At 46.6% G+C, this 13,998-nt stretch overlaps 1 protein-coding gene across 1 annotated transcript in view; it reads right to left on the reverse strand.

Moving 5' to 3' along the window:
• LOC112229402 (iron-sulfur clusters transporter ABCB7, mitochondrial-like) overlaps positions 1–13,841 on the reverse strand; it is a 48,866-nt gene extending 35,025 nt beyond the window's left edge. The window contains exons 1-4 of the mRNA XM_042303515.1: positions 13,654–13,841; positions 6,944–7,021; positions 6,725–6,799; positions 4,942–5,061 (exon numbers count right to left, since the gene is read on the reverse strand). Of these exons, the coding sequence (XP_042159449.1) occupies positions 4,942–5,061; positions 6,725–6,799; positions 6,944–7,021; positions 13,654–13,803 (423 nt within the window). The 5' untranslated portion in view covers positions 13,804–13,841. The remainder of the gene's footprint in view (positions 1–4,941; positions 5,062–6,724; positions 6,800–6,943; positions 7,022–13,653) is intronic.
• Between the last annotated feature and the right edge of the window lie 157 nt (positions 13,842–13,998).

A 13,998-nucleotide genomic window follows, 5' to 3' on the forward strand; every position in this document is an offset into this window, starting at 1 on the left:
CTACTAGACTGAGGGACAGAGGAAGGGGTAGTAGTCATTCACTACTAGACTGAGGGACAGAGGAAGGGGGTAGTCATTCACTACTAGACTGAGGGGACAGAGGAAGGGGTAGTCATTCACTACTAGACTGAGGGACAGAGGAAGGGGGTAATCATTCACTACTAGACTGAGGGACAGAGGAAGGGGTAATCATTCACTACTAGACTGAGGGACAGAGGGAGGGGGTAGTCATTCACTACTAGACTGAGGGACAGAGGAAGGGGTAATCATTCACTACTAGACTGAGGGACAGAGGAAGGGGTAGTCATTCACTACTAGACTGAGGGGACAGAGGAGGGGGTAATCATTCACTACTAGACTGAGGGACAGAGGAATGGGGTAGTCATTCACTACTAGACTGAGGGACAGAGGAAGGGGTAATCATTCACTACTAGACTGAGGGACAGAGGAAGGGGTAGTCATTCACTACTAGACTGAGGGACAGAGGAAGGGGGTAATCATTCACTACTAGACTGAGGGACAGAGGAAGGGGGTAGTCATTCACTACTAGACTGAGGGGACAGAGGAAGGGGGTAGTCATTCACTACTAGACTGAGGGGACAGAGGAAGGGGGTAGTCATTCACTACTAGACTGAGGGGACAGAGGAAGGGGTAGTCATTCACTACTAGACTGAGGAACAGAGGAAGGGGGTAGTCATTCACTACTAGACTGAGGGACAGAGGAAGGGGGTAGTCATTCACTACTAGACTGAGGGACAGAGGAAGGGGTAGTCATTCACTACTAGACTGAGGGACAGAGGAAGGGGGTAGTCATTCACTACTAGACTGAGGGACAGAGGAAGGGGTAGTCATTCACTACTAGACTGAGGAAGGGGTAATCATTCACTACTAGACTGAGGAAGGGGTAATCATTCACTACTAGACTGAGGAAGGGGTAGTCATTCACTACTAGACTGAGGAAGGGGGTAATCATTCACTACTAGACTGAGGAAGGGGTAATCATTCACTACTAGACTGAGGAAGGGGGTAGTCATTCACTACTAGACTGAGGAAGGGGGTAGTCATTCACTACTAGACTGAGGAAGGGGTAATCATTCACTACTAGACTGAGGAAGGGGGTAGTCATTCACTACTAGACTGAGGGACAGAGGAAGGGGTAGTCATTCACTACTAGACTGAGGGACAGAGGAAGGGGTAGTCATTCACTACTAGACTGAGGGACAGAGGAAGGGGGTAATCATTCACTACTAGACTGAGGAAGGGGGTAATCATTCACTACTAGACTGAGGGACAGAGGAGGGGGTAGTCATTCACTACTAGACTGAGGGGACAGAGGAAGGGGGTAGTCATTCACTACTAGACTGAGGGACAGAGGAAGGGGTAGTCATTCACTACTAGACTGAGGGACAGAGGAAGGGGTAGTCATTCACTACTAGACTGAGGGACAGAGGAAGGGGGTAGTCATTCACTACTAGACTGAGGGGACAGAGGAAGGGGGTAATCATTCACTACTAGACTGAGGGACAGAGGAGGGGGTAGTCATTCACTACTAGACTGAGGGGACAGAGGAAGGGGGTAGTCATTCACTACTAGACTGAGGGGACAGAGGAAGGGGTAGTCATTCACTACTAGACTGAGGGGACAGAGGAAGGGGGTAGTCATTCACTACTAGACTGAGGGGACAGAGGAAGGGGGTAGTCATTCACTACTAGACTGAGGAACAGAGGAAGGGGGTAGTCATTCACTACTAGACTGAGGGACAGAGGAAGGGGGTAGTCATTCACTACTAGACTGAGGGACAGAGGAAGGGGTAGTCATTCACTACTAGACTGAGGGACAGAGGAAGGGGGTAGTCATTCACTACTAGACTGAGGGACAGAGGAAGGGGTAGTCATTCACTACTAGACTGAGGAAGGGGGTAATCATTCACTACTAGACTGAGGAAGGGGTAATCATTCACTACTAGACTGAGGAAGGGGGTAGTCATTCACTACTAGACTGAGGAAGGGGGTAATCATTCACTACTAGACTGAGGAAGGGGTAATCATTCACTACTAGACTGAGGAAGGGGGTAGTCATTCACTACTAGACTGAGGAGGAAGGGGTAGTCATTCACTACTAGACTGAGGAAGGGGTAATCATTCACTACTAGACTGAGGAAGGGGGTAGTCATTCACTACTAGACTGAGGGACAGAGGAAGGGGGTAGTCATTCACTACTAGACTGAGGGACAGAGGAAGGGGTAGTCATTCACTACTAGACTGAGGGACAGAGGAAGGGGGTAATCATTCACTACTAGACTGAGGAAGGGGGTAATCATTCACTACTAGACTGAGGGACAGAGGAGGGGGTAGTCATTCACTACTAGACTGAGGGGACAGAGGAAGGGGTAGTCATTCACTACTAGACTGAGGGACAGAGGAAGGGGGTAGTCATTCACTACTAGACTGAGGGACAGAGGAAGGGGGTAGTCATTCACTACTAGACTGAGGGACAGAGGAAGGGGGTAGTCATTCACTACTAGACTGAGGGGACAGAGGAAGGGGTAATCATTCACTACTAGACTGAGGGACAGAGGAGGGGGTAGTCATTCACTACTAGACTGAGGGGACAGAGGAAGGGGTAGTCATTCACTACTAGACTGAGGGACAGAGGAAGGGGGTAGTCATTCACTACTAGACTGAGGGACAGAGGAAGGGGTAGTCATTCACTACTAGACTGAGGGACTGAGGAAGGGGTAGTCATTCACTACTAGACTGAGGGACAGAGGAAGGGGGTAATCATTCACTACTAGACTGAGGGACTGAGGAAGGGGGTAGTCATTCACTACTAGACTGAGGGACTGAGGAAGGGGGTAATCATTCACTACTAGACTGAGGGACAGAGGAAGGGGGTAGTCATTCACTACTAGACTGAGGGACTGAGGAAGGGGTAATCATTCACTACTAGACTGAGGGACTGAGGAAGGGGTAATCATTCACTACTAGACTGAGGGACAGAGGAAGGGGTAATCATTCACTACTAGACTGAGGGACTGAGGAAGGGGTAGTCATTCACTACTAGACTGAGGGACAGAGGAAGGGGGTAGTCATTCACTACTAGACTGAGGGACAGAGGAAGGGGGTAGTCATTCACTACTAGACTGAGGGACAGAGGAAGGGGGTAGTCATTCACTACTAGACTGAGGGGACAGAGGAAGGGGTAGTCATTCACTACTAGACTGAGGGACAGAGGAAGGGGGTAGTCATTCACTACTAGACTGAGGGACAGAGGAAGGGGGTAGTCATTCACTACTAGACTGAGGGACAGAGGAAGGGGGTAGTCATTCACTACTAGACTGAGGGGACAGAGGAAGGGGGTAATCATTCACTACTAGACTGAGGGGACAGAGGAAGGGGGTAATCATTCACTACTAGACTGAGGGACAGAGGAAGGGGGTAATCATTCACTACTAGACTGAGGGACAGAGGAAGGGGGTAATCATTCACTACTAGACTGAGGAAGGGGGTAGTCATTCACTACTAGACTGAGGGACAGAGGAAGGGGGTAGTCATTCACTACTAGACTGAGGGGACAGAGGAAGGGGGTAGTCATTCACTACTAGACTGAGGGACAGAGGAAGGGGTAGTCATTCACTACTAGACTGAGGGACAGAGGAAGGGGGTAATCATTCACTACTAGACTGAGGGGACAGAGGAAGGGGGTAATCATTCACTACTAGACTGAGGGACAGAGGAAGGGGGTAATCATTCACTACTAGACTGAGGGACAGAGGAAGGGGTAATCATTCACTACTAGACTGAGGGACAGAGGAAGGGGGTAGTCATTCACTACTAGACTGAGGGACAGAGGAAGGGGGTAGTCATTCACTACTAGACTGAGGGGACAGAGGAGGGGGGTAGTCATTCACTACTAGACTGAGGGACAGAGGAGGGGGGTAATCATTCAAAAATAATAGTGATTGACATGATTTAACAGATTGAGTCCATGTAATTTGTTAAGCCACTTTTGTAAAAATGTGTATTATTTTTTCACTTTGACATCATGGAGTATTATGTAAATCATTTACAAAAAAATGACAAATATATTTCAATCCCACATTTTAACAAAATGTGAAAAGGTTGAGATGTATACTTTCTATAAGCACGGTACCTCCAGCCAGCAGACGAGCCTCATCGGGCTACCTCATTCATCCGGGGCTACCTTACCCCCAGCCAGCAGACGAGCCTCATCGGGCTACCTCATCCATCCGGGCTACCTTACCCCCAGCCAGCAGACGAGCCTCATCGGGCTACCTCATCAGGCTACCTTACCCCCAGCCAGCAGACGAGCCTCATCGGGCTACCTCATCCATCCGGGCTACCTTACCCCCAGCCAGCAGACGAGCCTCATCCATCCGGGGCTACCTCATCCATCCGGGGCTACCTCATCCATCCGGGGCTACCTCATCCATCCGGGGCTACCTCATCCATCCGGGGCTACCTCATCCATCCGGGGGGCTACCTCATCCATCCGGGGCTACCTCATCCATCCGGGGCTACCTCATCCATCCGGGGCTACCTCATCCATCCGGGGCTACCTCATCCATCCGGGGCTACCTCATCCATCCGGGGCTACCTCATCCATCCGGGGCTACCTCATCCATCCGGGGCTACCTCATCCATCCGGGGCTACCTCATCCATCCGGGGCTACCTCATCCATCCGGGGCTACCTCATCCACCCGGGGCTACCTCATCCATCCGGGGCTACCTCATCCATCCGGGGCTACCTCATCCATCCGGGGCTACCTCATCCATCCGGGGCTACCTCATCCATCCGGGGCTACCTCATCCATCCGGGGCTACCTCATCCATCCGGGGCTACCTCACCCCCAGCCAGCAGATGTATGTATGTATGTATGTGTGTGTGGGTGTGTGTGTGTGTGTGTCCCATCAGACTACCTTAGCTCCAGCCAGCAGCCCCAGGGCGATGGCAACTCTAGCCCGTAGATCAGGCCGGTTCTTGGGCCACACGTAGGACAGCATGTTAGACAGGATGGTCCGGGAATTCACCTCCTTCAACTGCCACCAGGACACAAGAAAAACACTGTTAGATGACATAACATTGCTTATTCACATGGCTCAGTTGGTAGAGCATGGAGGTTGCAAAGACAAGGATTGTGGGTTTGATTCCCGCTGGGGCCTCCCATACACAAAAAAAAAGTCCCTTGGGATGAAAGCGTCTGCTAAAATGTCATCTGTTATCATTTAAATGTGTTCCTCCTCACTGTGATCACAGAACAGGAAGGTAAACACATGTAACGCCTCAAGGAAAAAACTTCATTTGTCCAAAACACTGACAAATAATAATAGCAACAACTCAAGAGGAAAAATGTAGATAATTTTAACAACCATTGATGACCAAGGTTTCTTTGATAAAAATATGGCAAGACAATGTGTACTGGTTGTCCAATAGGATCCTGTAGTTCTCTTTCCCAATTGGTTTGACAGACAGGGAAGGGAAAACTAGAGGCCCCTGGCCTGTAGCTGCTCTCCAGGCCCCAGGCAACCCACTGACGCCTGATGCTTGGGTTGGGGGTTTGTGTACGCCCAGGGAAACGGGGAGCAGACTGGCCATCTGTCTCCAGGTGAACACGGATCGCCTGCCTGACACTACATCTCCCAGAGGGCCGTAGGGCTGGGCAGCAGCTCAGAGATCGAAAGAGGTCTCGAGATGGACATAGTCATCAAGGGCTTCCATAATTTTAAAGTAGTCATCTGAGTGGGGATTCGAATGGTTTGGGAGCAATCAGCCAATGAATGATCAGAGCATTGTCTTCATGTTGCATTGCCTATAATTTGTAAATAGCTTTAAGCAATATATCTCTTCCATCTAGTGGCCACAATAAATTAATGACAACATCTGGTTCAGGAGTCCAGCTCTGCAGGTGCCTGTAAATAATCAATATTACCTGTGCACTTTTATTCAAAAACAAAATAGACCGCTTTAAAATAGAGATGGCCTCGATGGTGCTGCCCATGTTGTCGCAGACACCATAACGGCACAAATACAAAGATGACCCCTCTATGCTACAGACCTGTCCCCAGGAAGACCCAGAGAGCCTGTCTGACATATCTACCAGGGGGCCAAGGGGCTGCCAGCCAAGCTGAGGGGGCAGCACCACATGGCTCTCATCCCAATCCGAGAGCCAAGATGGTTGTCTTTGTCAGCCGGCTGCCACGGAGGCCTGGCTAAAGCGACAGAGCTGCTGAAGAGCAGCAACGCCAAGCTGATTATATGTAGAAATGTAGAAATGTTGAAACTGTTCATTATTGTTCGCAAAACAATGTCCTACAGGCAAGAACCCTTTACATTGCAAGAAGATACCGATATCTTCCATCTTTATAGGACAAATGTCCCAGCTTGCTGACAGCTGAAGCTAACATCAATTCACTACCCTGGTACTTTGTTTATGATAATACGCAAACTAGAGGTATCATTATTCATTTGAGACTAAATAGAATGTATTTATGCATTGTATTAAGTCAAAATAAAAAAAAATTTCATTCAGTATTGTTGTAATTGTCATTATTACAAATCTATATAAGAGGTGACTCTTTCCCTGCAGAATTGAGTTAGGAACAAATGAATCATCACCTCTTTTCTCTGTTTACATGCTGATCATGGAGCTAATAAAACAACATGCTTCTGTTATTGAACGTTTGGAGGTATTATTTTTCTTACCACATTTTTGGGGTCTGCGTTTAATCTGCCACCCGCATTTCCATGCCAACATGTCCGATCTGTCACCTGCAAATGCTGTGAACACAAACACACACACACACAATATTACAAATAGATTCTTCAGAGTTCATATTTAAACAGAATTGTTTCTGATACCAGATCTGATACCATCGTAAATGGTATAATAATGGCATAAGCTCCAATAACAATCTAAAGTACCTTTGCAGCTTCCAGTAAACGTCTGCTGTTGTCACTCCTGTTGACTGTCCATGTGGCTGTCCTCAGGTTGGGGCTCAGCTACAGAACGGGAGACACCAGGGGGGAGGAGAGAGACACCAGAGGGGAGGAGAGAGACACCAGAGGGGAGGAGAGAGACACCAGAGGGGAGGAGAGAGACACCAGAGGGGAGGAGAGAGACACCAGAGGGGAGGAGAGAGACACCAGAGGGGAGGAGAGAGACACCAGAGGGGAGGAGAGAGACACCAGAGGGGAGGAGAGAGACACCAGAGGGGAGGAGAGAGACACCAGAGGGGGAGAGAGACACCAGAGGGGAGGAGAGAGACACCAGAGGGGAGGAGAGAGACACCAGAGGGGAGGAGAGAGACACCAGAGGGGAGGAGAGAGACACCAGAGGGGAGGAGAGAGACACCAGAGGGGAGGAGAGAGACACCAGAGGGGAGGAGAGAGACACCAGAGGGGAGGAGAGAGACACCAGAGGGGAGGAGAGAGACACCAGAGGGGAGGGGAGAGACACCAGAGGGGAGGAGAGAGACACCAGAGGGGAGGAGAGAGACACCAGAGGGGAGGAGAGAGACACCAGAGGGGAGGAGAGAGACACCAGAGGGGAGGAGCCTGTTTAAGTAAAATGTACAGATCCAGACAGAAGAGAAACATTCCTTCTTGTTGACAGATACCCTCTCAGGGCTGTGAGATAAAACAGTGGCCAAAAAGCATGGAAGTTCAAACACAGCCGGTGTCAGTTGAGGTCATGGTGTACAGATAATATTTAACAGACTGCATTTAGGAGACAAGAGGTTGTGAACATAACTAAGACTATAGAGTGGAGGTAACCCTTATTGATGACCTGTGGGTCGATCCATTTTGTTTCAGCCACGACACCCACAATTTCAGCCATGACCCCCACCATTTCAACTATGACCCCCACCATTTCAGAGAGTTACGAAATATTTTCTGTAGTTAGGAATGCTGATTTATTTCTACAACATTATTTTGTTGAGATATAATTTGATTTCTGAGAAATTATACTAATTGATTGCACCCATACTGGCCATTTTAATTTATAGGATCCAAATCATATTCTATAAAATGTAGTACCCGACATCGATTTGGACCAAACTTTTTTCAAACAATGAGTAAGAGATGAGGAATCCAAAGACATGGTCAAATGCCCCTCGCGGACCCGCCACACCATCCCACTCCCACGACCGGTATACAGAATCAGATCTAACAGAGACAGACCCCCACACCATCCCACTCCCACGACCGGTATACAGAATCAGATCTAACAGAGACAGACCCCCCCACCATCCCACTCCCACAACCGGTATACAGAATCAGATCTAACAGAGACAGACCCGCCACACCATCCCACTCCCACGACCGGTATACAGAATCAGATCTAACAGAGACAGACCCGCCACACCATCCCACTCCCACGACCAGTATACAGAATCAGATCTAACAGAGACAGACCCCCCACCATCCCACTCCCACGACCGGTATACAGAATCAGATCTAACAGAGACAGACCCCCCACCATCCCACTCCCACGACCAGTATACAGAATCAGATCTAACAGAGACAGACCCCCCACCATCCCACGACCGGTATACAGAATCAGATCTAACAGAGACAGACCCCCACACCATCCCACTCCCACGACCGGTATACAGAATCAGATCTAACAGAGACAGACCCCCCCACCATCCCACTCCCACGACCGGTATACAGAATCAGATCTAACAGAGACAGACCCGCCACACCATCCCATCCCACGACCGGTATACAGTATCAGATCTAACAGAGACAGACCCCCCACCACCACGACCGGTATACAGAATCAGATCTAACAGAGACAGACCCCCCCCACCATCCCACGACCGGTATACAGAATCAGATCTAACAGAGACAGACCCGCCACACCATCCCATCCCACGACCGGTATACAGAATCAGATCTAACAGAGACAGACCCCCCACCATCCCACGGTATCCCACGACCGGTATACAGAATCAGATCTAACAGAGACAGACCCCCCCCCATCCCATCCCACGACCGGTATACAGAATCAGATCTAACAGAGACAGACCCCCCACCATCCCACGACCGGTATACAGTATCAGATCTAACAGAGACAGACCCCCCACCATCCCACGACCGGTATACAGTATCAGATCTAACAGAGACAGACCCCCCACCATCCCACGACCGGTATACAGTATCAGATCTAACAGAGACAGACCCCCCACCATCCCACGACCGGTATACAGTATCAGATCTAACAGAGACAGACCCCCCACCATCCCACGACCGGTATACAGAATCAGATCTAACAGAGACAGACCCCCCCCCCACCATCCCACGACCGGTACATAGTATCAGTTCTGAGACCAGTAGTATGGAGCTACAGCTCTGAGTATTGTTTCTTCATATAATAATGTATTCAGTTGTCAGGATGTAGAATGAGACATAAACCTGACAAACAGATTCTGACCAGTAGATGGTGCTGTTCCTGCTATAAGGTGTGATTTGTTTTTAGGATGATGACTTATGTCCCCATGGGGAAATGTTGGTTGCAGGTCTCTGCATACATGACCCATAATGGAGACAGCTTAGTACCTTAATAATAATGGTCCTCCTGGTAGTTTAACTATAACCTGACAAACAGCTGGAGGCCAGAAGATGGTCCTCCTGGTAGTTTAAGGTATATTTGTTTTTAGGATGATGACTTATGTCCCCATGGGGAAATGTTGGTGCAGGTCCTGGTAGTTTAACTATAATGTTAGGCCTAACCAGACCACTGGTCCTCCTGGTAGTTTAACTATAATGTTAGCTGGAGGCCAGAACACTGGTCCTCCTGGTAGTTTAACTATAATGTTAGCTGGAGGCCAGAACACTGGTCCTCCTGGTAGTTTAACTATAATGTTAGCTGGAGGCCAGAACACTGGTCCTCACTGGTCCTCCTGGTAGTTTAACTATAATGTTAGCTGGAGGCCAGAACACTGGTCCTCCTGGTAGTTTAACTATAATGTTAGCTGGAGGCCAGAACACTGGTCCTCCTGGTAGTTTAACTACAATGTTAGCTGGAGGCCAGAACACTGGTCCTCCTGGTAGTTTAACTACAATGTTAGCTGGAGGCCAGAACACTGGTCCTCCTGGTAGTTTAACTACAATGTTAGCTGGAGGCCAGAACACTGGTCCTCCTGGTAGTTTAACTACAATGTTAGCTGGAGGCCAGAACACTGGTCCTCCTGGTAGTTTAACTACAATGTTAGCTGGAGGCCAGAACACTGGTCCTCCTGGTAGTTTAACTATAATGTTAGCTGGAGGCCAGAACACTGGTCCTCCTGGTAGTTTAACTATAATGTTAGCTGGAGGCCAGAACACTGGTCCTCCTGGTAGTTTAACTATAATGTTAGCTGGAGGCCAGAACACTGGTCCTCCTGGTAGTTTAACTATAATGTTAGCTGGAGGCCAGAACACTGGTCCTCCTGGAAGTTTAACTACAATGTTAGCTGGAGGCCAGAACACTGGTCTGTATATCTTGGGTTGAACAGTACCTTGTGGGCTTTTGTGAAGGCTCTTGTATCATAAATGACCTCCAGACCTGACTGCTTGACCCCTAGCATCTTCATAAATGACCTCCAGACCAGACCTGAATCATTTGTATTAAGATATTCCTCTGAGAGACATTAGCATTTCCATACCAACAAATTATAAAATGTGTTAAGATACGTTCAATGAATTAGTGACAATAGAACACGGTCAACATTAAAATATTGTAGTTTCCTAAAAAAGTACAGCCTTCGTTGTCCTTTCTTATAAATCTGCACTTTACGCAGCACTTTGTTGAAGCACCTTTGGCAGCGATTACAGCCTGGAGTCTTCTTGGGTATGACGGTGCCAGGTTTCCTCCAGACTTAATGCTTGGCATTCAGGCCAAAGAGTTCAATATTGGTTTCATCAGAAACAAACAGGATGCACCTGAGCTCAATTTCAAATCTCATAGCAAAGGGTCTGAATACTTAAGTAAATAAAGTATCCGTTTTAAAAGATTTATAAATTTGCAATAATGTCTAAACACCCGTTTACCCTTTGTCTTTATAGGGTATTGTGTGTAGATTGATGAATAAGGCCGTGTAGTTGTGTAGAATAAGGCCGTGTAGTGTGTAGAATAAGGCCGTGTAGAATAAGGCTGTGTAGTGTGTAGAATAAGGGCGTGTGGAATAAGGCTGTGTAGTGTGTAGAATAAGGCCGTGTAGTGTGTAGAATAAGGTCGTGTGGAATAAGGCTGTGTAGTGTGTAGAATAAGGGCATGTGGAATAAGGCCGTGTAGTGTGTAGAATAAGGCTGTAACACAACAAACTGTGGAAAAACTCTTAATACACACACAAGGAAGAGGACTATATTAGCACCCTCTAATTGGTTGTTGATCATTGCCAGACAGCCATCTTCAAGTCTTGCATTACATTTTCAAGTAGATTTAGGTCAACACTATTCCATACTCAGTCATCAGCAATACCTTCCATATATACATATAAAGAAAAGCAAAAAGTAGGCAGAAAAACATGTTGTTTGAAAGGTGTACAAGTAACATTGAGTTACATAATCAATTTGTTGATATGCAAAAATGCTAATAAAGGTCCCTTGTCCATAGACTGCAAACACAGTGAGGAAACCAATGTAATTTTGTAATTTGGGTGAACTATCCCTGTAGCATTGAGGGAGGAAGGGTCTTCAAACTTTTTTTTCAGCTAATAGCAGGAACTGCACTATCTAGGAGGTCAGAACCTGGTAATAAGAGGATGTTGGCTGGAACATACACCCAACAACTTCAATTAGTAATGGTCTGAACAGGGGAAACAAACATTCAATTCACTGAGTACATTACAGCTCTATACTATTTATCAGACAGAACTGATCATTTATACTGGTTAACAGTTTTCAAATTACAGACATTTTTGTACATCGTCCCCTCCATTTTCGGGGTCCAAAAGCAATGGGACCAATTCACTTGTGTATTAAAGTAGTGAAAAGTTAAGAGTTTGGTCCCATATTCATAGCATGCAATGACTACAAATTCATTGATGCTTTTTATGTTTAGATTATTTTGTGCCCAATTGAACTGAATGGTAAATAATGTATTGAGTCACTTATTGTAAATAAGAATAGAATATGTTTCTAAACACTTCTACATTAATGTGGATGCTACTATGATTACGGTAATCCTGAAGGAATTGTAAATAATGATGAGTGAGAAAGTTAAACGCACAAATATCTTACTGTAGAAGTTTAGCCCAGATACATAAAGCGCCTCCATCTGACACATGTTCAGAGCCACGCTAGATAGCTAAGCAGCACAGCTGGTCACCTCATATTCCATCTGATATCTGTAAACAAGTGTTGTAACATGGAGATACGGTCGTCTGGAAAGCATAAAACTAACAAGGCCGTTTAATCTTTTTTTATTTTTTATTACTATTTCTCCCTAATAGTAAAGATAAGGTCCTTATGCTTCCAAAACCGTACAGCAAGCAATTTGTATTTGTATTTAACAAGCAATACATGTTAATGTTGAGACCGAACGTCAGGGATCTTAAAACTCCCCCCTACAGAAGACACCTTCTTCCAATGACTTATGGAACAGAGTCATGATAGAACGACCCGTGTGTCAGGAACAAATTGAACAAATTGAGACAGTGCTCCTGGTGGAAAACTCGTTTAACAACCTATAGAGATGATTTTAGGCATCAAGAGCTAGCTATGTGCCAGAACATACAGGATCCTCTTCTATATCCGTTTTGTAAAACCACCTTGACAGTGTTGTCCAACTACGATGAGTAAAGTCTGTCATCATAACAGTAGTACTAGCTGGCTTATACAACCTGGGGTGTAATAATTAGTCCAAACACTTGCAAAACGGAACATTTCTAGAGTTTCTATTGGACAAATTCAGGTAGGTCCCTCCCAGTTTCGTTCGCTTCCGTTTAAGAAACGTTTTGCGACACATTTGGCCTAATGAATACGCCAACGGTGTCTGCCAAGTTCAGCCAATATCAGTCGGTTCAAGGTTGGGATGCCCAGTCTTATCTCACGGGACATACTGTGTACTGACACTCTTTTACTCGGTCAGTTCCAAAGTAGGCAGACAGCCTAGCGGTTAAGAGCGTTGGGTCGAATCCCTGAACCGACTAGGTGAATCTGTCGATGTGCCCTTCAGCAAGACACTTAACCCTAATTACTCCTGTAAATTGTGTAAGGATAAGAACTTCTACCAAATGACAACTGTAAATGGTCAACACGTGACCCACTCACTGGAGCCCACAAACTATATACCTCGGTGACAAAAAAATAACCCAGCAAGCTACGTATGAGGTGTAACTTTGGTTAGTATTCAAAGTATATTTAGCTAGTTAGTCATGTGTCGAAATCACTTTCACCTCAACTTGCCGGATACGTCGAGTAGCAGGCAAGGCTACCAACCTAGCAAAACATCGACAGCCACGGCAATCTTGTGAAAACAGGCACCACAAGCTTGGTTAGCTTAACTTTCTGGTAGCTGACACATATTACTATAATATCACTTATACGGTCATCCCAAAACCAGATAACGTTATAACATGTTGATGTGCCCTTGTCAGCTTGTGTCGAAAGTGTGACTCTGAGAACAGTGTCCTTCTCCCCCTCACCAAATAAGTAGTCTGTTGTTTCCGTTGCTTCCCATTCGGTTTGTTACCTCCTCGCCAAACATGATAAAAACTTGTCTGTTGAAGTAAAATAGCTAATTTTCTTCTCTGTAGGTGTAAAACGCATTCCAGTGGGACCAACAGCGGAGCCATCTTACCAAAGGAAAGCGGGGTCGATAACGAACAAACTTACGTCATTTCCTATTAGAACGACCTTTGCACCCTGTCGTCATTCATTTTTTTTAAGGAATAAATTCAATAAAATCATAAAAGCTATCTATGTGGCTATTTCGAAAGATATATACCTAATTAAATAATATTTCGACGTTTTGCTTGTAATGTAGGTTT

The sequence above is a fragment of the Oncorhynchus tshawytscha genome, linkage group LG21, assembly GCF_018296145.1.
Source record: "Oncorhynchus tshawytscha isolate Ot180627B linkage group LG21, Otsh_v2.0, whole genome shotgun sequence".
Taxonomy (NCBI): domain Eukaryota; kingdom Metazoa; phylum Chordata; class Actinopteri; order Salmoniformes; family Salmonidae; genus Oncorhynchus; species Oncorhynchus tshawytscha.